The sequence below is a fragment of the Dendrobates tinctorius genome, unplaced genomic scaffold (genome assembly GCF_039654945.1).
Source record: "Dendrobates tinctorius isolate UK_male_01 unplaced genomic scaffold, ASM3965494v1 ptg000250l, whole genome shotgun sequence".
NCBI lineage: Eukaryota > Metazoa > Chordata > Amphibia > Anura > Dendrobatidae > Dendrobates > Dendrobates tinctorius.
In genome coordinates this window covers 7,035,506-7,063,297 of record NW_027361917.1, presented here as the reverse complement: position 1 = coordinate 7,063,297, position 27,792 = coordinate 7,035,506, and the positions used below count along the sequence as shown (strand labels likewise).

Sequence of the window (27,792 nt, the reverse complement as noted above, 5' to 3'; positions counted from 1 at the left end):
GCTGCGCAGCACTCTGCCAGCTTATAGAGCATCTTGCTACTATAGGCCTTTATCGTTATGTCTTCTTCTATTTACAAGGGTTTTTATATCCATCCTAGTGTCTCCATTACTTCCTGGAGTCCCCTGCTACAGATGGATGAAACGGGAGGGAGAAATTAGGGATATTTCTAGTGGGACAGGACCACACTTGTTTACTGTCGTTGTCGTAATGGGAGAGAGCACTTGGGGCACAACAGGGAGTCTAGGAATACCTATATGATCATTGGCCCTTCTTGAATCCATGAATGGCCTCCTCTGATATCTTTAAAGTCTTGGGGTTGGACCCCTTTTTTAATGATGCTTTTTGTTGTGGAGGTGTGTTAGGCGTCGGGTTCCTGCCTCTGCACAGGAGGGAACTCGAGCCTTGCCTTCTGCGGTCTCCCATTCTTCTCCAGCCGGAGAACAGGATGCTCAGCAGAGACGTCTCTCCCAGCGCCTTGCCCAGGCTGATGCTAGGCGTCTGGCTGCACCTCCTGACTCTGCTATTGTGTCATGCTGGAGTCAGCAGCAAGCAGACACTCCTGGGACGAAGTCCTGCTTTTCCCCTACTGAGCATGCCCGTGGGACGACCTCTCATTGGAGGTCGGAGGTCACATGCGCAGGTCCCACTCCTGCTCGGATTGGTCCACTGGGAAGGTCCCAGAAGGACACCGCTATAAAAGAGCCGCATGGCCGCTCAGCCATGTGCTAGTATAGACTGTTATTATAACTTGTGTGTGTGATGATGGATGCATGGATCTGGTGAATGACTCATTATGAAACCCCTTCCCTTTGATACGCATGTTGTAGGGTTATCTTAGTTTGAGTCAGCGCCTTGTAGTGGCTAAGCCTAGCGCCACAGTGCTTCCCAGTCACAGCACCTCTCTCTGCGCCATATTGTGCCATCCAGCACAAGGCACTTAGTGGCTGCATCCGCCAACGCGGCGCTGTGCACAGGTCTAGCGCTTTCCTCCTTAGTCTGGGTGGTTAGTTGCTTCCGCCAGAGCGGTGCAGTGCACACTAGTGCGTCATTACTCTTGTCTCTTGCGTTTGTCTCTTGCTCGCTCCTCTGCAGCAACGCCAAGCGACAGTGGACTAGAGGGACTCTAACCCCATGTCCTTGGGGCAAAGTCTTGTGTCTGTAAACTAGCGCTCATCCGGCCGAGCCCTGTGAGCGTAATAGGCTTCGGCATTTACATTGTGCGGCACCGTGGTTCTGTGAATCAACAGAACTCGCTCCTGTGCACACCGGGTGACGCTAACCCACGTGTGTTCATTTATTATTTGCCGTATAACCTCCATTACCGAGCAGCAGTTCTACATCTCTGCACGGTGGACCCCAGGCTGCGAATGCACCTCATTATCATCTTTATTATTTGGTGCGTTCCGCCAGCCTAGCAAGGTGTCACAATACATTTATCCATATACAGTTGTGGCCAAAAGTATTGACACTCCTGCAATTCTGTCAGATAATACTCAGTTTCTTCCTGAAAATGATTGTTGATCTAAAAATGGCAGTTTGGAGAAGGCACCCTTCAAATATCAGGGACCTTGGAGAAGTTTGCCAAAGAAGAATGGTCTAAAATTCCAGCAGAGCATTGTAAGAAACTCATTGATGGATACCGGAAGCGGTTGGTCGCAGTTATTTTGGCTAAAGGTTGTGCAACCAAGTATTAGGCTGAGGGTGCCAATACTTTTGTCTGGCCCATTTTTGGAGTTTTGTGTGAAATGATCAATGTTTTGCTTTTTGCTTCATTCTCTTTTGTGTTTTTTCATTTAAGACAAATTAAATGAAGATAATAATACCAAAGAATTTGTGTTTGCAATCATTTTCAGGAAGAAACTGAGTATTATCTGACAAAATTGCAGGGGTGTCAATACTTTTGGCCACAACTGTATATAGACCAATATTCAATAATGGCATAAACGAGTAACCCTAATGCTGTCGCAATAAAAGCACACATAGAAACTTCTAATACAATTCCAATGGTGATAGAACTAGATTGTACCAATACGTATCAAACTAATAAGTCCGAATGATAGGAAAAGTTGCAAATGGAACATATACTGTACCCAAATTGAAGCTTTAAACCCAACGCTTGTCTCTATCAAGGGTAGCTTCATCAGGGGTAGTCAGTAAAGTCTCCGTCAAGTCAGGTATAAATAGTCATAAATGCACTTACTGATGTTTCACCAAATGCCAACACATGTGCACGGCGTTCACCGCACACCATGATGGATCCGCTGGAAACACAAAAGTAGACAGGAAGGAAGGCTACGGGAGTTACGGGTAATGTGCGTTCCATAGCTAAACAAATGGCAGTTATGCGCTCCACCTACCGGAATTACGAGGATAAGCGTGAATTATGAGTAATTAATGCTTCAATGCAAGAAAGTGGAGGTATGAGGACTATAGATGGCTTGAGTTCCAACATAAGGAAAAAAGGGCAGAGATGCGGTCCAGTCCCCCAAAAATGAATGAATGTCAATGCCCAAGGGCAGCAGTCCATTAAAATAATTATATATAAAAATAAAAGAAAAACCTTGTGGGAAAATAAGAACAAAAAAATATTTAAAAAAAAAATGATAATTCTAGTTAACAAAAAATTAAAAAAGGAAAGAAAATGAATACAAATTAATCAAAAATAAAGAAAAAGTAGTGAAATAAATAATAGAATAAACAAAAAGTGCCAAAATAACTAAAAATACAAAAAAAAGCAAAAGTATAATGTAAGCAGCTACCACCACTAGGAACAAAGGAGGAATTATTAATCCCCACAACTGCATCTACCTACACCATATGTCCTAAAAAAATCAATATTGGTTATTATACATGCTTAACAGCAGTCAGTGTGACCAAGGGTAATCAGACACCAACACATGGGGGAACCATGAAGTGGTGAGTACTCTTCCATGGTCCCACGTAAAAACACGGACATGTGCACAACAGCATAGGTTATAATGTGTACGTGTGGCATCAATGACAAAAGAATGGATGACACACATACCCGAAACACGGACATATGAAGGAGACCTAAGGGCTATTCTGCTTCCAAGTTACTTCTGCCCATAGGCTTACATTAGTTAAAAATAATGAAATTTGTGTTACTGTACCCTGATCTATGCTGCTCCCTGTGATTTTTTACTGGCTGCATCCGTGACATCACAACTACAGCGCATATAAACCCTGCAGCCAATCACTGGGCTCATCAGCTTGTGCCATCTACGACGACAGAGCACCTGAACGCATTGACTGTTTGCAGCAGTCTCGTGATGCCACTGATAAGATGAGATTTAAAAAATAATTGTTCAGTCATTAAATTATTCCTGATTCTAGTGGAGAATATCCCCACTTAGCGCCTTACGGTTAGTGGTTATTTATTTGACTCTTTATATTGCTGACATTTAGCTAAAGCAGCAATTATCATCCCAAACTGTCACAAGCAATTGCTGGCATTTAACTTTGCCTTCATCTGCCCAAACCAGTAGTACAGGTAATGACACTTAGGTTGTCAGTTAGAAAAGATGTATTACCGTTTATGTACTCTGCTGATCCGCAGAGTTTCAGCATGAAAAGTGTTGCAGCAAATGCAACAAAGGAGTCTATAGACAGACAATGAACATGTAAGGGACACGTCAGACTGCTGCATTACTTGTGCGAGGATCGCATCCCAATCCTCGGACTGGCTGTCTGCTCTACTGACCTAAGCATGACAGCTGCATAGATACATGCAGTCACGCTCAGGTCAGGGGAGCTGACGGCCAGTCCGAGGATTGCGATGGGATTCTCGCGTGAGTAATATGGCCGTCTGACTGTGCCCTGAGACTGATTTAACACGTGCGCATTTTGCGCTTCGCGTACAGACTGCCATTTCCAGATGAACTTGGGGTCTCCTGACCTGAGCTAACAGCTGTCTGGACACACAGTACATGAGGCTATTAGTTTGGGTCAGATGATCTGTGGTCGGTCCTGAAATTGCAACGTGAAATGTGGACTTATGAAGCTGAACTAATGTTGAGTATGGAATATTGGCTTTTGTCATGCCTGATAGTTTCTTATCCCAGCTGCATATTACATATCTACTACATGTTTTATTATTTGGTGCATTCCGCCAGCCTAACAAGGTGTCACAATACATTTATCCATATAGGGTATCTACAGTTGTGGCCAAAGGTATGGACACCCCTGCAATTCTGTCAGATAATACTCAGTTTCTTCCTGAAAATGATTGCAAACACAAATTCTTTGGTAATATTATCTTCATTTAATTTGTACTCCTGTCATTAAAGTGACACACACACACATATATATATATTGGTTATCTTGAAATAATTGTTTTATTGAATATATATTGACAATTTTTTGTATATGTTATTAGTCAATATTTTGGCATATCTTCCCATTTGCATAGCATCATCAGTCCTCTCCTCCAGGATTTACATGTTTTTCATAACTCTTAATATCACGACTCTGTTGTCGGGTGTCCCAGGACCAGGGTCTCCTTCCCTGTCCCCAACGCTAGGGGCGCCCTCGCTCACCCTGTTCCCCCGGATTACTTCTGATGTTGAAGAGGTCGGGGCCACGTACCTTGTCTTAGCTCCTTAATCCGCCCTCAGTCTGTACCCTTACCCCATCCAGGGAAGAGGGGAGCAGTAATATACTGTAGTACACCAACCAGACTAACAAGGTAATACAAACAGGGGAGTAGTAATATACTGTAGTACACCAACCAGACTAACAAGGTAATACAAACAGCAATAAAAGAAGAAATGATCCAGCTGAAGTGCTCTGGTGATTTATTGAGTGCTGTCCAGACAACAGAAGATTGTCCACGCGTTTCTGGCTAGACGCCCTTGAAGGAAAATACCACACATACACACATAAACAGAGGTAAACATTGAGGAGAGGAGGATGGGGTTAAATCAAAGTAGGAGAAGAAGGTGAATTATACTAGCAACAGTCACAGATTAATCCACCAACCGCCTTCTCCAATAATCATCAGCAACAACCTCCAGCCATGCAGCATAAGCTAACTCTGACAATAAGTGCTAGCCAGGACCAGGTTTATATAGGAGATGGGAATGGCTAACAGTGCACAGCTGAGCATTAGCTACAGGAGCTCTCAACAGAACAGATTAACCCCTGCACTGCTAAAATAAATTTACACTGTATGAAGGTGAAGTGCTTCTAATCAGTGCAGAAGTAGCAGAAATCAGAGGCTGTGGTCTTCTGGCTCCTCTGTGTCGCGGTTAACCCGTGGCACTTGCATTTTATAATATCTACATACCCGATAGGTGGGGTGGTCTTATTATTATATATTTACTGATTATTATTGGGATTATTGTGCGCTATCCTGCCTATTGTGATATTGCACTGGTGTTTTTTAATTGTTTTTTAACTGCTATGCACATTGTGTTTCAATAAAGTCTTTTTTATTGTCATTAACGTATGGGTGTGCAGCATGATTCTGCATAGCTTTTCTCTACACAATTGTAAACTTTTTTGCAGTTAGCAGTAGCACCCCAATCCTCATTTCACATTTCTGTCATCAGAGTTGCGCTCTGAAGCTCTGTAACTGAGCAGTTCCTGCCTTCAATATCAGGAACAGCTGATCGTGGGGGTGCCTCCACCAATTAGACACTGATCACCTATTCTAAGGGTACCGTTACACCTAGCGATGCACCAGCGATCCCGACCAGCGATATGACGCAGTCAGGATCACTGGTGCATCGCTAGGTGGTCGCTAGTGAGCTGCCACACAGGTAGATCTCACCAGCGACATCGCTGGGGACGGGGATCGCTACTTACCTGTCAGACGCGGCGATCCTGCGTCCTCCCGCCCGGCTCCACGCGTCGCTCGTTAGCGCCACAGGAAGCCCAGCAGGAAGTGACCGACGAGGAATGATCCAGCAGCTTCTTGCGCGATCAGCGATAATCAGCGGGGGAGCCGGTCGGAGGTAAGTATCACATGCAGCGATATCGCTAACAATATCACTGCAACGTCACAAAATCGGAGACTTTACAGCGATATTGCTAGCGATATTGCAGTGTGTAACGGGGGCTTAAGGATAGATCATCAATGTTAAGGTCCTGGACAGCCCCTTTTAGAAAAAAGCAATAAATATTGGTACTTTTCCATTATCCAGATGCCACCGATATTCCTTATCTAATGTATATGCACACTCCTTTTGCATTATAATCTATCATCTGCCTGTCACAAAGGGGTCCCCAAGACTGCACCCTGATCATAGCTGATCACTACGGTTAGGTCCATGGTAGAAGAGAGGACACAGAACCTTCCCCCCCAACACCCCGATCCCACTCTGAGGTAAGAGGGGGAGTCTGGTGCTCTATGACATGAGTACTGAACCCCATCAGAACTCGAAGCCACCAATAAATGTCTTATTAGTCCATGTGGTAGATGATCACTAAAGATAGGTGGTAGTGCACATGCTCGACCCCATTATTTCCTATGAGGCTGCTTGTTGATCGGTGGTAGTGCACATACTCGACCTACGATACGATACACTTTATTGATCCCGAGGGAAATTATGCCCCATTATTTCCTATGGGACTGCTCGTTGATCTGTGGTAGTGCACATGCTCGACCTGCGCCCCATTATTTCCTATGGGGTTGCCCTAATAGAGGATGACCGGAGCACTGGCGGTGTCAGAATTGCAGCTGCATTATGTAGAGGGGATAAAAGTTCCACATTAGGGATACAAATCCCCCCAGTTCTGTCGGTTGGTTCGGGTCCCAGTGGTCAGTCCCCCAACCTATCTAAAGTCCTCCGGATTGGTGATAACTTGTTTTCTCTGGACAACCCCTTTAAGTGGCTGATCTTCTTGTCCTTTGCAGCTCTCCAGCCGGCAGCCATTAGTTTGGCGGTGTCAGTGGCAGCTGGATACAGACATTATGGTGCTTGGACCCTCACACTGCCCCTATAACGTTACCGCTATGACATATTATATTGAGACTTCTGAAATTACATATATGTGTGAAATGGCTAATGGTTCCAACATCATTGTACCAGCAACTACACATCCAGGGCTTCAGTATCTCACATCAGCTACCACACCAGTCTGCCTGCCAGTAACTAACATGGAAGTCGCAGCTCACATGAAGTTTGTCCCCATGTGCGTGCCGTAACGATGCGTCTCACCCGTGCGTTCCATTGTAGCTCCTCCCCTTCCGGTACAGTAGCAGGCATGTCTACTCGTTCCAAAGTGGTCCTGACTATCTCGGTGGTCTTGTCCGTCGGAACCGTACTGGGGGTACACGTGAAGCAGAATCTGGATAGAGAGGTGGGTGCGGGGATGACCTGTTTTGTATGTGTGAGGTTTACTGCACAGTGAAGGTCAACCGTGGATCTGCGAGCCCGAGACGCGTCATGAGGTCAGCTGGCGGCTGGCGCTGTGACCCCTGTGTAACACACAAAGGTGGCGGAGTTACACGGGCACTCGGCAGGAACACTGTCTTATAGGGGAGGATTATAAACACCCCATAGCAAAGGTAAATGGAACGCTCTCACAGCAGCCAATCACATCGCTGCTTACATTTTCCATCCTTTGGAAGAAATTAAAGCTGCGATGTAATTGGTTGCTATGTGCGAGTGCTTCAGTTTTCCTTTGCACATAGCAACCAAGAGTTGTCCCTTCCTTGTGACATTATCATTTCAAAGCACGGGCGGCACGGTGGCTCAGTGGGTCCTGGGTTCAAATTCCACCCAAGGACAACATCTGCAAGGAGTTTGTATGTTCTCCCCGTGTTTGCGTGGGTTTCCTAAGGGTTCTCCGGTTTCCTCCCACATTCCAAAGACATACTGATAGGGAATGTAGATTGTGAGCCCCATCGGGGACAGTGATGTGTGCAAACTGTAAAGCGCTGCGGAATATGTTAGCGCTATATAAAAATAAAGATTATTATTATTAAAGCACGGACGGTGAGATCGCCGCAGGAGCCGGTTGGTATATGGCCGGATGAGCAACTCCTCTTCAATAATTCTAAAAGAAATACCCCTTTTTTTGAAGAGCTACAATGCGTCAGTCACGAGAAATTTAGCGTAGACATCATATGCAAATCAGGCTGGAAGTGCACTGGGGGCGTGTCAGTGCGTGTGGAAGAAGCAGTGTTAGTGTGCTGACGCCCCCGGAGCTTTCCAGCCTGATTTACATATCATTTCTGTGCTGCATCAGAGCTCTATAAGAAAAGAAAAACAAAACACTTTTTTTTTTTTTTAAATCTTCTTTCCCCAATTAAATAAAATGTAAGTTATTTATTACATGTGTGTTCAAATTCTGCTAATAAGAAATACAACGTGTTTTGCCTAAAAGCGAGCCCTGCGTGTGGCCGATTCCATGGAAAAATGTAAGGGGTTGCATTTAGAAGCATGATGTGTCCTGACAGCTGTGTTGCTGCTTCCATTTCTAAGTACTGGGGTCTCTTCTTCTGGGGCTAGAATGCTCCCATCCCTATTTTTCTAGAGCCAAATCCCCCCTCTCTTTCTGGAGCCAGAATGACCCCACCAAACATTCAGGGAGCAGAGTGGAGAGTCTGACGGGGAGACGTGTCCCAGACGTGACCATAGCGGATCCAGAGGGAGCGGCAGAGATGAACGGCATGGCACCAGGAGCGGCTCCTGTTATCTGGGCTGGAAGGTCACTTTAAGGCCTCATCAAGAATTTCTGCTTTTTTTCCCATAGTTATTGGACTTGACGATTATTAATATTAATTGTCTCTTGATTTCGGCATTCTCTTCCCACTCGTCTTATCTTGAGTAATCTCACCATTTGGATTTGTGTCTGTATTTTTATGTTTGGAGTCCTATGTTGCTGATAAACTGAGATTCGGTCTCCTAAAAGGACGCGACCATGCTTTACGCCATGATAATGTAAAACAATGTAATTGATGATCCTAATTTTATCTAATTTTTTCCTTTTTTTTTCTTCTAGAGGTTACGTTTGGGTGTAGTCCATGATCTAGAGCGGCAGAGACGGAAAGAGGAAAACTTGCGTCTTTTGCAAGAGCAGATTGAGCTAACGAAACGATTGGAGTCAGAACGTGAGAAGAATCTTGTGCCTGATGCGTCAGTCAAGTCTTGAAGCTTGACTCATGGACACATCCCATGCTGTGGATTTCTAAGTGGCTGGACTTTTATGGGTAGTCTTTGTTTTCTATAAATCATCATCTTGGTTGCTGATGATCACGCTGGAACTTTGACTTTAAAATAGATAATGGACTTTTATTAAAAGTGCCCTATCCTCCATGAACTCGTCTAGTGTGGTCTCTACCGGTAGATGGGAAAGACTTCCGGTTGTTACTGTATGTAACAAACCTTTGGACCCAAATTAGATAGACTTAATCCATCTGAAGTTGACATTCTGCTGTGTTAAGACCATGGATACGTCTGCCCATATCACACCTCTGGATGATGACGCTACTAGGACATCTGCCTCCGAGGGATTAGAGGAGGGGGAAGTGGAAGGGGAGACTCTCCTGCTGGTGGAGTCTGAAGATCAGGCATCTATTGACTTGTCTCATGATCAAAGTGGTGATTCGCTGAACAGTGACGTTGGTGATGACCTAGATCCACCATGGATGGAGGAGATGCCGTTTCTTTGTGAGAAATGTCAAAAATGGATTCCAGCAAGTAAGCATTTTTTCCATTTGAAAGGGTTTGCCAATTAATGGGAATCTGTCTGCAGACATTTGCCATTTAATCTGAGCATAGCATAATATAGAGCCATAGTGTCACAGGTTTGTCAGTGTCTGACTGCAGAAGGTCTTTGCAGACGCCTTTCTAGTCCTTCTGACTCTTCAACCCAGTGGCAACTGCCCACCGGCTCTAATTGACACACCTGGACTGGGTGTTTGTAGACTTCCTGTCTGCTTCTGGGATTCGCTGGCGATATTTCCATTTTCACCGGCGAGGCTTGGAGCTATAACAGTCGGCTATCTTCCTCTTTGGTGCTATTGGAGGACGTCTGTGTTACCTCTCTGAGGCTAGTTTCACACTAGCGTTTATTCCACACGGCGCCGCTAAGCCCCGCCCCCTGCCGGCTCCCTGCCCGCCCCATCTGGTCATCGCCGCCTACTATCGCACATGGACGCTTGCTATCTGCGCACCCTATCTTTAGCATAGGGTGCGCAGATCGTGCGCTGGCTGTGCACTAGTAGGATTTTGGCGTGCGCTGCGCATTTTTGAAGGTGCGCCGAAATGCAAAATGCTGCATTCGGCGCACACGGGCGCACCTTCAAAAGTGCGCAGTGCACGCCAAAATCCTACTAGCGCACGGCCAGCGCACGATCTGCGCACCCTATGCTAAAGATAGGGTGCGCAGATCGCAAGCGTCCATGTGCGATAGTAGGCGGCGATGACCGGATGGGGCGGGCAGGGAGCAGGCAGGGGGCGGGGCTTAGTGGCGCCGTGTGGAATAAACGCTAGTGTGAAACTAGCCTGAGTGCTCAAGATCAGTGTTCCCCTTGTTTGTCTATCCCAGCTGTCTTTAGTTGTATTGGGGATTGACTCATGATACCCCCCATCCTACCCTAAGCACGGCTTATTGCCAGGGTCAGGTAGGGATTAGGTTCTTGCTCGGCGATAGGTGCTGAACCTGTATAGGGATGTTTAGGGCAGAAGGAGTCACTTTATATCTGCCTAGGGGTCCCCCCACTTTCTTCTTCCCTAGTGTTGTACTTAGTCGTTCCACACTGTGCGTGACAAACAGACCCCGATCCCAGGGATGTGTCTCTTACTAGGCTGCATTGTAGTTTCAATACAATCAGTGTTTTATGATCAGGAGATTATCATTTGAGGACTAGTTTTCACTGCCTGGCAGTCCAGCTAATCTGTATAACCCCGCCCTCCACTGATTGGCAGCTTTCTAATAACGAACAGTGTACACAGGAAGCTGACAATCGGTGTTGTGGGCAGGGATATACAGAACTCTGCAGTCTGAGCACTGCTACATCTACAGCAGAGAAATAAGGGACTCTATCAAAACTAAATCAAGCAGCCCAGTAAGTGACACATCGATGGAATCATGGTCTCAGCCCCTACATAATGCAGCTCTCAGATTACACAGCACAAACCTGCTGACAGATTCCCTTTAAGGCAGATAGTTTGAATCTGGTGAATCTTCTATACTTGTTTTATCTGTATGAATATGACCACTGGGCCCCCAACTTTGCCAAATAAAAGGTGTGCTTAGGTACTGTATGGTGCAAATCGAACCTTGGGACACAACCAATCCCGAATTTCTACTTGGTCACTCTCTATTAAAATCTATGGATGAATGGCACTCGGCTATTTTTGTTTCTCCCATACATCTTAATGGAGCGCGGCTGTGCATGTGGCTTAGGGCCAATAAATCGAATTTAAAAGTCGCATGGCACGCGGACCCCTGTCACATAACTGGAGGGCGCCAGTGGGTTGGCATGACAACCTTGGGTCTGCAGGAGACCCCCATGCTTGTCATTGCCGTTCTGGTGTGACTGCCGCCCCATGGCCAGCGTTCATAACAGATTTGTCTTTCTACGACACATAGCAGGGCTGAATCCCTGCTATGTATAGCACAAGGGATCCGAAGATCACAGCTGCAAGTCTTCTAAAAGTACTGTGGACGCCAGTAAAAAGGAAAAATAAAAGTTTTTAAAATATATAAAAGTTCAAATCGCCCCATTCAAAGTAAAACAATCAAAAAATATCAAAACTACACATATTTGGTATCACTGCCTTCAGAAACACCCGCTCTATCAAAAAATAAAAAGAATTTATCCGATCGGTAAACAGTGTAACGAGAAAAAAAATTCTTAACTCCAGAATTATGTGTTTTGGTCGCTGCAACATTGTAATAAAATTCAATAACGGGCAATCAAAGCATCTACCCCAAAATGGCATAGATAAAAACGTCAGCTCGGCACGCAAAACATAAGCCCTTACACAGCCCCAAATCCCGAAAAATGAAGATGCTATTTCTTTGAAAATGGCATGATTTTTATTTTGTTTCTCCCCAAAACTTTGGATCTTTTTTTCCCCCTTTTACCAAAGGAAACCTCTCAAGTCAGTACATTTCCTATTAAAAATATGCAAAGAATACGTCAGGAATAATAAAAAACAAAACAAAAAAACTTTTCCAAAACCCAGGAAAAGCACGTGCTTATGGTGTCTTCAAACACTGAAGTGGTTAAAAGTGACGTAAGATGGAACCTGTGTACAACAATGTAATTTTGACATTGCTGCACACTATACTTTTAAAGCTGATTCCAGGCGTTACATGCACATAGCACGAAACAGGAACGTTTACTGAGCTGGAGTAGGTCAGTGAACGCTCCAAGAAAACTTAATGTGAACACCGCTATAACCGGCCATACACATAGCTGTCAGCCATCTCTCGCATACAAGTGCCCTCGCTTGTCCGATTGCTCTTGTGCTCTCTATGAGAAGAACATTGATGGACATATCTTATCTCCTGGAGCGCAAAGTGATCGGCAGACCGAAAATTGGACATGCTCGTTGACCCCTTACCGCAACGATCAGTAGGCCCACGTTCCCCATACACATTATTTACCACATTAGTCAGCCAAGCCAGTTGATGTTGGGGGGGGGGGGGGGGTTGGCCAACATTAGTTTAATGTGTAAGGTGCCCTTAAGGGTTACTAATCACGTATCTATATGTTAGCTCCCTCCGTATGTCACTGAAAGGTAAGCTGCAAGACAGCTCTCAGCTACCCCCTTGTAGGACCTCTTGCACTCAGGACTTGCTACTGGGGAGGAATGTTGGATTGGGAATTTCTGCAGTAGCGATCAGTGGGGTCCTAACAGGGGGACCACCAGACATCTCTAACATTTGGGAGCCATTTCTGTGGATAAGTGATAAATATGGTTGAAGCCTTAAGCTCGGGCTCAGATGGCCGTACTAGGACTTGGGCTAGTCATGCGTGCAAATTGCGGACCTAGTTTGATCTGTGGGCAGTTTTCATTGGAAGAATTGCTCATGTACGGGTCAGTTCATTGTCAGATGAGCACATGGACAACAGGCTGACCGGATATACCATTTTCTGATCATGTCATTATGCTTCTTCCCACTGATCAGCTTCGAGCTAGCAGGCGTTGTGTGTAAGCTCAGTTGACGATAGGCCTCATGTTGTCCTTTTGCAGGTCAGCTGAGATGTGATCCTCCAAGTCACCTGAAAGGAGACAATTTCTTTAAGGTCACATGTAGTGACTGTTCTGAGGATGGAAAAGAGCAATTTGAGCGCTTAAAACTAACTTGGCAGCAGGTAAGTTAATAACTTGATGAGTTTTGTGAATGTTTTTGCACTTATAGGCAGTTAAAGGGAATAACTTCCAAACTTGAGACATCCCCAATACATTGGATATAGCATAACTTTCCAGTCTCTGGGAGTCTGACCACTGGGACCCTCACCAATTCAGAAAACCAGGTCCCTGAATGGAGTAGAGGTCGATCATGCGCACTGTCGCTCTGTTTCATTCTTATGGGAGTGCCGAAGACCAGCACAGCACTTGGCTATATCCAATGTACCCAATAAGAATGAATGTAGTGGTACTGCACTTCGGAGCCTTGGTTCTCGGAGACGGTCGGGGTCCCATCCCAGTGGACATACCCATAGTGATCAGGACGTTATCACCTATCTTATGGATTGGGGATAACTTCCAAACTTGAAAACCCGCTTTAAGCTGTTTAGTCAATGAATTATGATATACAGTCTTAAGTCAGAAACCTGACATACATTTTGTCACAACAGGTTGTGATGTTGGCCATGTACAACTTATCTCTGGAAGGATCTGGTCGCCTGGGCTACTTTAGATGGAAGGAGGACATCTGTTCATTTATAGAGAAGCACTGGACCTTCCTGCTGGGAAATAGGTGAATGTTCACAATCAAAAACCCGTAATAATTGTGATTGTGGTCTGGTGTGTGGGGGCTGAGAAAGAGATGAAGTTTACCCTGAATTCCTTTTGAAAGAACGTTTTCTTAATTGACAGCTGTCTGAAATCTGACAACACTTGATACTTTTTCAAAATTAAACTTTCTCTGCTTTAACTTTTCCCTTTTGTAAATGTTACTGTTCCTATCCGGGAGCAGCACAGATAGCCGTCACTCCCTGGCCCTTATAGAGTTCGCAGACGATTATCCCTATGTCCAACACACCAAGGCCAATATCACAGAATACACATTAATGGGAACCTGATACATGAAGCCCGATCCATGGGCAGCCCCATCCATGGCAGCATTATTTCAACCATGGTTGTTTTAACTCTTGAAACGCTGAGGGAGACTAGTCAGACAGGCTGGTTTCTGACGGGTTCCTCGCCTGCTTCCTTGGAGTTACTGGTGTCTAGCTATATATTAATTGAGAGACCTGTCACTCCAGGGCAGCGGCGAGGACAAGCTGCTGGGAACCTCTCTGTCCTACTAGTCTCCAGCGCGGCTCGGTCCCCGGCGACTATTAAACTATGTTTTACTTTTCAAAGTCAAACTTGCTTATCTGAAATCGCGCAGCCACGGTATGAGACATGTTGTCCATGGATCGAGCAGCTTCCCTTTAAGTATTTGCAGCAGACGTTTCTGCTCCATAACTTTGTTTCTTGGCCGGAAAAAAACACATTTTTATTTTTTTCCCCATTCGTTTGAATGTGTGAGAAACAAAAATGCTGAAAGAATTGACGTGAAACTGCTTCAAATCGGCAAGAAAAAAATAAGCGACGTGTGCATGAGATTTCACAAGTCTCATTCACTTTGCTGGTACTGTAAAACGTGTGAACAAGCCCTTAATATACCAGTATGTTTTACAGTGTGGGAAGAAGTCAGGTTTAAAGGGAATATGTCAATAATAAATGACCAATTACTTCAATTGTTTTTTTTCCCTTAATATTCCTCATCATTATCTACATTAAAAAATGAATTTTAGAAATCTTCACACTCGCCACCAAGCGGAACACTAGACGTACTTCTTGTTCCATATGGATGACTAGTCAGCGGTCTCATCATCACAAGCAGGATTACAATGACAGATAACATAGGATCCACCATTTCTAATATGTGATGACCTTTGCCCAGATCAGAGCATATGTGAAACGGTTTTCCCACAAAGTAGATTTCATTCCATAGATCTTAGAATAATAATAATTTCCACAATTGGATGTGTTAAAAAAAAATGTTCCTGTGCTGAGATAATCTTATACATGTTCCCCTGCTGTGTACTGTGTAATGGCTGTGTCTGAACTTACACGGACATGGTGTGATCACACCACAGCTCCTGGGCAGGGGAGGAAGCAAAAGAGAGTATACAGACAGGACAGCAGGGGATTGCAGTTGTTGCTGCCTGTCTTATCCTTTAATCCTCTGCTCTTTCTGTGATTTTCAGTCCAGTGAGCTGTCTAGTCCTATCAGTGACTGACAGCTTTATTTGTATAAGGCCATGTTCACACGGTCAGTATTTGTTCCTCTCCTGATTTTGAATAATACTGATGTAAAATACTGAACAATCAGAGAAAAAGTATAACAGAAACATGTGCACCAATTTTGCATTTCTCACCCACTCCTGGTTTTGGCTTACAAATACTAAACGTGTGAACGCGACCTAAGAGTGCATATAAAGACACCTTAGGGTCACTGATAGGATGGCCCACTGGACTAAAAATCCCAGAAATTGTAGAGGTTTAAATGATTAAACCCAGGTTATACTGAGTCTTTACTCACAGAAGTCTATATCAATCTCCTCAGCTTCCCCCGCTCTGTCACACGAGGACTGCAGATGTGAATACATTTTCATAGTGACCGGTTCCCCTTACTACAGGTCTCCTGTAGAAGTCAGAACCTCTCTATTGCTGCCGATGTCAGTGTGGCTGATGAACTGAACAGGAAAAATGAGAATCCAGGACCCCCGCATTGCTAATCACCAGTGCTAACTATTCAGTATCTGGGATTAAAAGGACTTTTCTCTTGACGTTGCATTTCAGAAAAAAGTCTACTTTTTTGTTCCTAGAAATTGCACCACCCTTGATGCTGGACTATGCCCGGTATTGCACTTGAGCTCCATTCTCTAGTGTTGCCTATGAACACGAATGGTGTGGTTTCTGGGGATAAGGCCTCATAATTCAGATCCATACAGATCTACTCACAAAAAATGGTTCCGGTGTGGAGAAATCTTCTGATATGTATGTGTGTTGTTGGTTTCAGGAAGAAGACCTCTACCTGGTGGAGCACAGTTGCAGGATGTCTCTCTGTGGGTAGCCCCATGTTCTTTAAATCTGGAGCCCAGGAGTTTGGGGAGCCGGGGTGGTGGAAGCTCGTTCACAACAAACCTCCTACTTTGAAGCCTGAAGGAGACAAGTATATATCTTCATCACAAAAAATAAAAAGTACGTATCTAGCGAAGTCACCCCCAGCAGGTGTTCTGTGTTGTCCAAAAAACATCTACTAACTTCTTACTGTCAGTGATTTTGTTCACCTCATTATAACACTCAGTACCTGAAAATACAGTTTTCTCCATAGAGCTGAGGTCCCCGATTCTGATGGGCATTTATTGGTCCTCCAAGCTTCGCGTTACAGTTTCTTGATTAGTCCAAGCAGGTGAAAATGTATCTCTTGCGTTGAGCAAGGAGATTGTGGTGATTTCATCCAAAATAGTGGCCCCAGGTCATCACCCTTCAGGAAATCGTACTTTTACCAGATATTCAGTGGAAACTTTATTTTCAGACTTGTGTGCTACGATGAATTCTAACCTCTCTCTCCTATTAACTCTTCATTGATTGCGGTTTTGCTAACAGTCCCTTGGCTACCTCTGGGCAGTATTTGTAAGGGATAGATACTGCAGCCTCCTTTTTTCAGCGGCGATGGAGGTTTCCTTATGATAGAGAGGTTTTGAGCGATATGTATTAATAATGGACACAAAGAAATACACCTAAATAGATTTTACATTTGAGAATGACACTTTAGAACAGTGGTCCTAATCTGTGACCCAGAAGCCACATGTGGCCCACTAACCACAGCTCTGTGGCTCACCTTATGCCATATGCACATCTGCTGTCAATGCACCTGGAGAAAGCAGGCCAAGTGCATTGACACACCCCTAGTGCACGTACAGCCTCATTTACATACGGCTTCTAGGCTGGATTTCTCCTGACTTGGTGTAAGAGATTTCCTTAAAAAAAGGTACAATTTTTATTGGAGCACAGGCGCCCTACACAGCCATAACACTATATCAGTACATAAAGTGCTAACAGGTTCCCTTTAGTATTTTGATCTTGGGAAAAAAAAAAAAAATTGTAACTTCAGCGAATCTCTGATTGAAGAAATGACGACAAAAAGAATGAAACTCCCTGAGGTTGCACATGTGCTGCATACCAAAATTCACATTCAATGTCTTCTCCATTTTAGCATTTAGGTCGTGAAGCTCCGCCCCCTGCCGCGCCTCTTCCGGTCAGCTCCACCTATGGGCGCATGCCACTGCATGCGACCTGCGTACCTTATCTTTAGCATTGAGTACGCAGGCCGTGCGCAGGTATGCTTTTGCTGCCGCATGCGTCCTTTTGGCTGCAGCAGAGCCCTCTCTGCTGTCCTTGTGTCTGGCTCTGAGACAACTGGCTGCAGCAGAAGCATCCCTGTTGTCCTTGTGTGTGGCTGTGAGACAACTGGCTGCAGCAGAAGCCTCCCTGCTGTCCTTGTGTGTGGCTGTGAGACAACTGGCTGGAGCAGAAGCCTCCCTGCTGTCCTTGTGTGTGGCTGTGAGACAACTGGCTGCAGCAGAAGCCTCCCTGCTGTCCTTGTGTGTGGCTGTGAGACAACTGGCTGCAGCAGAAGCCTCCCTGCTGTCCTTGTGTGTGGCTCTGAGACAACTGGCTGCAGCAGAAGCCTCCCTGCTGTCCTTGTGTGTGGCTCTGAGACAACTGGCTGCAGCAGAAGCCTCCCTGCTGTCCTTGTGTGTGGCTCTGAGACAACTGGCTGCAGCAGAAGCCTCCCTGCTGTCCTTGTGTGTGGCACTGAGACAACTGGCTGCAGCAGAAGCCTCCCTGCTGTCCTTGTATGTGGTTGTGACACAACTGGCTGCAGCAGAAGCCTCACTGCTGTCCTTGTGTGTGGTTGTGACACAACTGGCTGCAGCAGAAGCCTCCCTGCTGTCCTTGTGTGTGGTTGTGACACAACTGGCTGCAGCAGAAGCCTCCCTGCTTTTTTTTGTGTGTAGTAGGGAAGACTGCTAAGTATCGGGTCACTAGTTTAAGATGGCACAGACCAGAAGATTAACCTGTGTTCTCTACAGAATTCTGCCACATTTAGGCTAGTTAATCCATCACATTGTTATATTCCTGCAGCACATAGGGGAAAAGGAGAATAGAGAATTATAAAAAAAAGTCTGTTGTAGAAAGTGTCATTATTTTCAATTTCCAATCTATTCAGCTACATCTTTGCTAGTACAACCCCACTTTAATTATAAGGAATAAAAGCTTTTTTTTAGCAGCACAACTTAGTTTTGTGGACTGTGTATTATGATTTCTATAGCTCCTGGAATATCTAGCTTGGACCCAGTGATCCCAGTAGAAGGACTCAGAAAGAGATCTAGAGGGAACTCGGTTGAATCTGCTATAGAGCTAAAAGAAAAGAGATCTCGTACTCAAGAAGCAAAAGACATCAGGAGAGCCCAGAAAGAAGCCTCTGGATTTGTGGATCACAGCTCGTGCGCTACTCCTGTGAAATTCTCCAGCAGTCGGAACCGTCGGCCAGATATTGGGCTTGAGAAAGGGGAAGTCGTAGACTTCTCTTCCATGAGTTCATCAGACCGGACACCCATGACCAGTCCTTCTCCATCTCCTTCTTTGGATTTCTCTGCTCCAGATACACCAGCTTCACTCTCTGCAACTCCAAGCCTGCTCTCTGAGGCTGATCTCATTCCAGATGTCATGCCACCCCAAGCTTTATTTCATGGTTAGTATAATTGTCCACTGTAATGAGAATGAATTTTTTTTGATATGTCCTCCATTATGTTCAAGGTAAAACTGTCTACTGCGGAGTCAGATATTCCCCACTCTCTTGCAGAATGGTCTCTAAATATTATAAAAAATTGAATGTAGGACAAGGATTGTGAGGGCAGCTCTGGAGGATAAAACAGACTGTAACTTGGGATCAATACAATATTAGTAATGCAATGTATTTAAAGGGAGCCTGTTAAACATGCACTCCTGTCTTTAAGCGGGAGGTTCTGAGCTTATTGATATAGAAGCGTGTGGGCAAAAACTTAGTATGACTAGTTTTTTATGAATTTAAATACCTGCTCTTCCTGGGCTCCGGAGTCCAGAGGACAGTCCCAATCATTGATTAGCAGCCGTTAATACATTGGTGTGCAGAGAGCTGTCAATCACTAATTAGGACCACCCACTGGACTCCTTGGGATAGAAAGAGCAGTGATTCCTAAGGAAAAAAGTTATGCTAAATATTTTTCCAGAAAACAATGAATCTGCTCCTCTTCTCACTCTTTAAAATGGCACTCACAGATCAGAAGCCATGTTCAAGGCTACAGGCTCCCTTTATAAAAAGGAATTCAACGTTTTGTGCACTTTATACATAATTTGTAAAATTACAGTCACTGGTGATTAAATTCTGTAATAATTTAATAACTGTTTCTTGAGACTTATCGTGTGTGTGTGTATATACAGATGCTTTTCACAACATTAGAATATCATCAGAAAGTTAATTTTTCAGTTCATCAATGCAAAAAGTGAAACTCCTATATTATATAGAATCATTACAAACAGAGTGATCTATTTCAAGTGTTTATTTCTGATAATGTTGATGATTATGGCTTACAACCAATTAAAACCCAAAAGTTATTATCTCAGTAAACTAGAATAATTAACAAAAACCACCTGCAAAGGCTTCCTAAGCATTTACTAAGATCCCTTAGTCGGTTTCAGTAGGCTACACAATCATGGGGAAGACTGCTGACTTGACAGATGTCCAGAAGGCAGTCATTGACACACTAAGAAGCTGCCTGTTCACAGAGTGCTGTATCCAAGCTTATTAATGGAAAGTTGAGTGAAAGGAAAAAGTGGTAGAAAAAGGTGCACAAGCAACTGGGATAACCGCAGCCTTGAAAGGATTGTTAAGAAAAGGCCATTCAAAAATTTGGCGGAGATTCACAAGGAGTGGACTGCTGCTGGAATCATTGCTTCAAGAGCCACCACACACAGACATATCCAGGACATGGGCTACAAGTGTCGCATTCCTTCATTCCTTGTGTCAAGCCACTTATAACCAATAGACAACGCCAGAAGCGTCTTACCTGGGCCAAGGAGAAAAAACTGGACTGTTACTCAGTGGTCCAAGGTTTTTTCAGATGAAACTAAATTTTGCATTTCATTTGGAAATCAAGGTCCCAGAGTCTGGAGCAAGAGTGGAGAGGCCACAATCCAAGCTGCTTGAGCTTTAATGTGAAGTTTCCACAATCAGTGATGGTTTGGGGAGCCATGTCATCTGCTGGTGTAGGTCCACTGTGTTTTATCAAGACCAAAGTCAGCGCAGCCATTTACCAGGAAATGTTAGCGCACTTCATGCTTCCCTCTGCCGACAAGCTTTTAGGAGATGGAAATTTCCTTCTCCAGCAGGACTTGGCACCTGTCCACACTGCCAAAAGTACCAATACCTGGTTTAAAAACAACAGTATCACTGTGCTTGATTGGCCAGCAAACTCGCCTGACCTTAACCCCACAGAGAATCTATGGGGTATTGTCAAAAGGAAGATGAGAGACACCAGACCCAACAATGCAGATTAGCTGAAGGCTGCTATCATAGCAACCTGGGCTTCCATAACACCTCAGCAGTGCCACAGGCTGATCACCTTCATGCCATGCCGCATTGATGCAGTAATTGATGCAAAAGGAGCCCTGACCAAGTATTGAGTGCATTTGCTGAACATACATTTCAGTAGGCCAACATTTCGGATTTTAAAATCATTTTTCAAGCTGGTGTTATAAAGTATTCTAATTTACTGAGATAATGACTTTTGAGTTTTCATTGGCTGTAAGCCATAATCATCAACATTAACAGAAATAAACACTTGAAATACACTCACTGGCCACTTTATTAGGTACACCATGCTAGTAAGGGGTTGGACCCCCTTTTGCCTTCAGAACTGCCTCAATTCTTCGTGGCAGAGATTCAACAAGGTGCTGGAAGCATTCCTCAGAGATTTTGGACCATATTGACATGATGGCATCACACAGTTGGCGCAGATTTGTCGGCTGCACATCCCTGATGCGAATCTCCCGTTCCACCACATCCCAAAGATGCTCTATTGGATTGAGATCTGGTGACTGAGGAGGCCATTTGAGTACAGTAAACTCATTGTCATGTTCAAGAAACCAATCTGAGATGATTCGAGCTTTATGACATGGCGCATTATCCTGCTGAAAGTAGCCATCAGATGTTGGGTACATTGTGGTCATAAAGGGATGGACATGGTCAGCAACAATACTCAGGTAGGCTGTGGCGTTGCAACGATGCTCAATTGGTACCAAGGGGCCCAAAGAGTGCCCAGAAAAAATTCCCCACACCATGACACCACCACCACCAGCCTGAACCGTTGATACAAGGCAGGATGGATCCATGCTTTCATGTTGTTTACGCCAAATTCTGACCCGACCATCCGAATGTCGCAGCAGAAATCGAGACTCATCAGACCAGGCAACGTTTTTCCAATCTTCTACTGTCCAATTTCGATGAGCTTGTGCAAATTGTAGCCTCAGTTTCCTGTTCTTAGCTGAGAGGAGTGGTACCCAGTGTGGTCTTCTGCTGCTGTAGCCCATCTGCCTCAAAGTTCGACGCACTGTGCGTTCAGAGAAGCTCTTCTGCCTACCTTGGTTGTAACGGGTGGCAATTTGAGTCACTGTTGCCTTTCTATCAGCTCGAACCAGTCTGCCCATTCTCCTCTGACCTCTGGCATCAACATGGCATTTCCGGCCACAGAACTGCCGCTCACTGGATTTTTTTTCTTTTTCGGACCATTCTCTGTAAACCCTAGAGATGGTTGTGCGTGAAAATCCCAGTAGATCAGCAGTTTCTGAAATTCTCAGACCAGCCCTTCTGGCACCAACAATCATGCCACGTTCAAAGGCACTCAAATCACCTTTCTTCCCCATACTGATGCTCGGTTTGAACTGCAGGAGATTGTCTTGACCATGTCTACATGCCTAAATGCACTGAGTTGCCGCCATGTGATTGGCTGATTAGAAATTAAGTCTTAACACACAGTTGGACAGGTGTACCTAATAAAGTGGCCAGTGAGTGTAGATCACTCTGTGTGTAATGACTCTATATAATATAGGAGTTTCACTTTTTGTATTGAAGAACAGAAATACATTTTTTGGTATTTTAATATTGTGAGAAGCACCTATCTATCTATCTATCTATCTATCTATCTATCTATCTATCTATCTATCTATCCAGTCATGGCCAAAAGTTTAGAGAATGACACAAATATTATTTTTTCACATGATCTGCTGCCCTCTGGTTTTTACGTGTGTTTGTCAGATGTTTTTATCACATACAGAAATATAATTGCAATCATATTATGAGTAACAAAAGGTTATATTGACAGAATGAGTTAATGCAGCAAGTCAATATTTGCAGTGTTGACCCTTCTTCAGGACCACAGCAATTCTCCCTGGCATGCTCTCAATCAACTTCTGGATCAAATCCTGACTGATAGCAGTCCATTCTTGCAAAATCAATGCTTCTATTTTGTCTAAATTTGAAGGTTTTTGTTTGTCCACCCGTCTCTTGATGATTGACCACAAGTTCTCAATGGGATTAAGATCTGGGGAGTTTCCAGGCCATGGTCCCAAAATCTCTGTTTTGTTCCCTGAGCCATTTAGTTATCACCTTTGCTTTATGGCAAGGTGCTCCATCATGTTGAAAAAGGCATTGTTGATCGTCAAACTGCTCTTGCACGTTTGGGAGAAGTTGCTCTTGGAGGACATTCTGGTACCATTCTTTATTCATGGCTGTGTTTTTAGGCAAGACTGAGAGAGAGCCCATTCCCTTGGCTGAGAAGCAACCCCACACATGAATGGTTTCAGGATGCTTGACAGTTGGCATGAGACAAGACTGGTGGTAGCGCTCACCTGGTCTTCTCCGAATAAGCCGTTTTCCAGATGTCCCAAACAATCGAAAAGGGGATTCATCAGAGAAAATGACTTTACCCCAGTCCTCAGCAGTCCACTCCCTGTACCTCTTGCAGAATATCAGTCTGTCCATGATGTTTTTTTCTGGAGAGAAGTGGCTTCTTTGCTGCCCTCCTTGAGACCAGGCCTTGCTCCAAGAGTCTCCGCCTCACAGTGCGTGCAGATGCACTCACACCTGCCTGCTGCCATTCCTGAGCAAGCTCTGCACTGCTGGTAGCCCGATCCCGCAGCTGAAACACTTTTAAGAGACGGTCCTGGCGCTTGCTGGTCTTTCTTGGGCGCCCTGGAGCCTTTTTGGCAACAAGGGAACCTCTCTCCTTGAAGTTCTTGATGATGCGATAGATTGTTGACTGAGGTGCAATCTTTCTAGCTGCGATACTCTTCCCTGTTAGGCCATTTTTGTGCAGTGCAATGATGACTGCACGTGTTTCTTTAGAGATAACCATGGTTAACAGAAGAGAAACAATGATACCAAACACCAGCCTCCTTTTAAAGTGTAGAGTGGTGTCATTCTTAATCATGACAGATTGATCTCCAGCCCTGTCCTCATCAACACCCACACCTGTGTTAATGGAGCAATCACTGAAACGATATTAGCTGGTCCTTTTAAGGCAGGGCTGCAATGATGTTGAAATGTGTTTTGGGGGATAAAGTTAATTTTCTAGGCAAATATTGACTTTGCAAGTAATTGCTGTTAAGCTGATCACTCTTTATAACATTCTGGAGTATATGCAAATTGCCATTAGAAAAAATGAAGCAGTAGACTTTGTAAAAATTAATATTTGTGTCATTCTCTAAACTTCTGGCCATGACTGTATGTGTGTGTGTGTATATATATATATATATATATATATATATATATATATATATATATAATAGGTTTGCAAAAGTATTCACTCCCCCTTGGCATTTTACACGCTTTAGTTTTTTGTTTTTTTGGTTTTTTTTTTAGAGTTTTTGCATCAAATCATGTAAAGAAAATGCCTATAACTGGACATTTGGCTTTCTTTTTAATGTGAAGCAAATAACAAATAGGACAAAATTCAGTGTGCATAACTATTGAACATTCCTAAAGTCAGTACTCGTGTAGTGTCTTCTTTTGTGGCTTTTGTGGTGATTACAGCTTCAGGTCGCTTTGGATAAGTCTCTGAGCTTTCCACATCTTACCAGTGGGATTTTTGCCCAGACTTAAAGGCAAAACTGCTCCAGCTCCTTCAAGTTACACTAGTGGCCAAAATTGTGGATACAATTAAGTTTTGTCATTTTTAGCATGCAATCATGCAGTGTTTATAACAATAATGCCACAAGTAGTCTAAGGTAGATTAGAACACCTCTACATAGAAAAAAGGTTACCATAATACAAAATATCTCATTACTTCTAGAACAGCAGAATGGCCAAATCAAAATATCACATCCTAATAGGTTAATTTCATGCTATCCATATGTGTTCTTTCTTTAGTAGCGTATCGTTTAGCATCGATAACAGCTTTGCATCTCCTTGGCATTGATTCAACAAGACTTCTAAGGTTCTCTGTGGTTATAACATGGTACCAGGAACGGATAACAGCTGCAATCAATGCCTGTGTGTTGCTTGGTCGCTTACTTGAAACTAATCGCTTTCATCTTGACCACAGGTTTTCGATAAAGTTCAGATCAGGACTGATTCCTGGCCATGAAAGCACATAAATTTGTTTGCTTTCAAACCATTTTAGACATTGCCTTGCAGTGTGACATGGTGCTCTATCCTGTTCAAAAATAATTTCAGTCTGTTCCTTGCCAAGGTCATGAATTGATCGGATGAGCTTTGGTTCAAGGACATCATGAATATATTTCGAACCATTTGCAGTTCCCTTAAGGACCTGTATTCTCCCAATTCCATGCCAGGACATACAGCCCCATATCATAACACTCTCAGGATGTTTTATTGTTGCTGTCATACACTTTGGAAGACAGTCTTGCTTTGGCCTTCTCCGATCATAACCCACTCTGTCACTGTCAAAAATTGATATTCTCGCTTCATCGCTCCAGATAACTTTCTTCCAATCTTCAGTTGTCCAGCTAAGATGTTCTTTGGCCCAGGAAATTATCTTACTTCTCTGTTTAAGATTTAGGAATGGCTTTTTCCTTGGTGTTCGTGCTTTCAGACTGGCATCAAGTGATCGTCGACATACTGTTCTATCCGACACCGAAACGCCTCCATCGTGCAAGAACTCGTTGAGTTCCTTGGCTGATGCGCTTCTGTTTTGCAAGGCTAACCTAACAATTCTTCTGTTTTTGGAGTTGTTTCGTTTTTCCTTCCTCTTCCACTCTTAGTTTGATCCTGCAACTATCAGCAAAACGTGAACACAGCTTTTGCAGTCCAGAAGCAGTGACTCCACCACCCATCTTCCTAGCAATTTCTCTGAAACTGTATCCCTCCTTCCTCAAAACAAAAGCAGTAGCTCTCATTTATGGAGACCAATCAGACCTCTTTGTGTCTGGCATGATTAAAATCCAAAAAAAACATCATTCAAGAGTTTGTGAGCTCAAAATAGATATTTATAATTAAGTTAAAAAAATAAATTTAAATATTAATAAAATATAAGAAATAAAAATTCTCAAAAGTTTGTAAAGAAATTAAATCCTGTAGGACCTATACTGAAAGCATCAAGTGATGACTGTAGCTTTAAAACACTATTTTTAATTTAATGCGAACATAAAGAAAAGTTAACATATAACTAAAAATTAATGAATTTTACTCACAGAGAACGAAGTCCTGTATTTCTTGTCAAAATTATAAAAACTACCAACAAAATATCAAAAAAACAAGTCTCCCGCTATCTCTAGTAACAGATTGCGTCCCTGGGCTATAAATATAATTACGTAATCAAGCAAGTAAGATCGCTGGGAAGTTCCAGAAGCCTCGAAAATTATTAAAAACTTTTTAAGTGTATCCTCTCTTTTGTCCACTAGTTTAGATGGATTCCTTTGGTGAACAGCAATCTTCAAGTCTGACTACAGATTCTCAATTGGATTAAGGTCTGGGCTTGATTAGGCCACTCCAAAACATTTCCCCTTAAACCACTCGAGTGTTTCTCAACAGTATGCTTTGGGTAATTGTTTTGTTGGAAGGTGAACCACAGTCCCAGTCTCAAATCACTGACAGACTGAAACAGCTTTTGCTGAAGAATATCCCTTTTTTTGCACCATCCATCTTCCCCCTTGACGCAGACCTTTTTTATTTGGTCGTCCATGACAGCACCACCTGAGAGAGGGGATCCGCCCTCCAGGAACAGGAAATCCTACAGATACATAAGGGCGGCACCTCTCCGACGCATTAGTTGGTTTCCTGTTCCTGGAGGACAGGATTCCCTACTGATCATGCCATCATGGACGAAGGAATCCCCAGGCCAGCTGTCCGACTCGGGGGGGGTCTCCTACCTCGGGCAGTGCGGAGTCCCCTGGAAGCGCCACGGTGACCCGCGCAGGGTTTCATGGCAGTGTGCGGTGCAGGTGGGAGCGGGGTCCAGTGGATGCCCGTCTCCTGGGCCGGCACCGGCGGGTAAGTAGGGCTTCCCCCCAGGATCCCGGTCCTTGTCCCGGCTGGTGCGGCTCCCCTCGCCTGGATCGCGGTCGGGGTTGTGCGGCTGCGCTTCGGTGGCGTCCGGGGAGCGCTGTGTGTCGGCGCTGGTGGCCTGCGCATCGCGCGTGCCGGGCCGGGGGTGGTGCAGGTGAGAGGCGGGGGCGCCGGTGGTCTGTGCGTCGTCGCACGCGCCCGGGCCAGATGTGAAGCGATGGGGGACGGGGTCGGTGGCCTCCGCGTCCTCGCCCGGGCCGGAAGTGGCGCGGTGGGGGCAGGGGGGGCCGGCTTTCTCTCTCCCAGTGCGTCGGTGGCGCGAGCACCGTGGGGGCAGGGGGGGCGTGGCATGCGGGGGGGCTGGACGTCGGGGAAAATGGGGGGGGGGGGGGCGAAAATCAGCCCCTGGCCACGTCACCTGCAAACCCGAGGAGAGAAAGAGGGCACAGATGCACTGCCGAGCGGCTTCAAGCTCAGAGGCAGGATGGACGAGCCGGAAGCTCCCGTGCCACAGCTGGACAAAGAGCAGGAACGTACCTCAGAGAGGTCCCAAACCAGCTCCCAGCAAAGGAAGAAACAAACTGGACAATCCGGCCATAGAAGTTCCTCGAGGCCGAAGGATCCAGCTCGCCCCCCGTGATCCGGTACCTACGCCTTCTGCTCAGGGTAAGAGATCTTCGTGAATGTGCTCTGACGCAGTGTCCCCCTTATGTTTTTCCTCCTATAGGAGAAGAAATGTACTGACAAGGCAAAAAACAGGGAATGCGCCCTTTGTAAATGCCCCTTGCCGGATGCCTACCCTAAGAGGCTGTGCCAGTCAGGCATACGGCAGACGGTAAAAAAAAAAAAGGGGATAAGGGGCGGCGTAGTCCCCAAAAAGTTAAAAGCATACTCCCTTGCTCTGTCCCCCCTTCTGTAGGTGGCAGAAGAGACCCCTGACTTCGCTACAAGTCTAAGGGAAATGATCAGAGCGGAGGTTAAAGCCCTAAAATCCGTACCCCAGGGGGAGTCGTCTA

General features: G+C 44.7%; 2 protein-coding genes across 3 annotated transcripts in view; both read left to right on the top strand.

Annotated features, from left to right (window-relative positions):
- The first annotated feature begins 6,903 nt into the window (after positions 1–6,903).
- On the top strand, positions 6,904–9,121 carry PET117 (PET117 cytochrome c oxidase chaperone). Its single transcript, XM_073557449.1, has 2 exons — positions 6,904–7,324; positions 8,972–9,121. Exons 1-2 carry the CDS (start codon positions 7,172–7,174, stop codon positions 9,119–9,121), a joined length of 303 nt encoding a protein of 100 aa, XP_073413550.1. The 5' UTR covers positions 6,904–7,171.
- A 290-nt stretch (positions 9,122–9,411) lies between these two features.
- KAT14 (lysine acetyltransferase 14) overlaps positions 9,412–27,792 on the top strand; it is a 33,063-nt gene continuing 14,682 nt past the window's right edge. Inside the window, exons 1-5 of one of the 2 annotated variants that reach the window (XM_073557447.1) lie at positions 9,412–9,669; positions 13,180–13,301; positions 13,788–13,909; positions 16,226–16,407; positions 18,545–18,967. In XM_073557447.1, coding sequence (XP_073413548.1) covers positions 9,417–9,669; positions 13,180–13,301; positions 13,788–13,909; positions 16,226–16,407; positions 18,545–18,967 — 1,102 coding nt within the window. In that variant the 5' untranslated portion in view covers positions 9,412–9,416. The remainder of the gene's footprint in view (positions 9,670–13,179; positions 13,302–13,787; positions 13,910–16,225; positions 16,408–18,544; positions 18,968–27,792) is intronic. The other variant, XM_073557448.1, reaches the window with a different exon arrangement.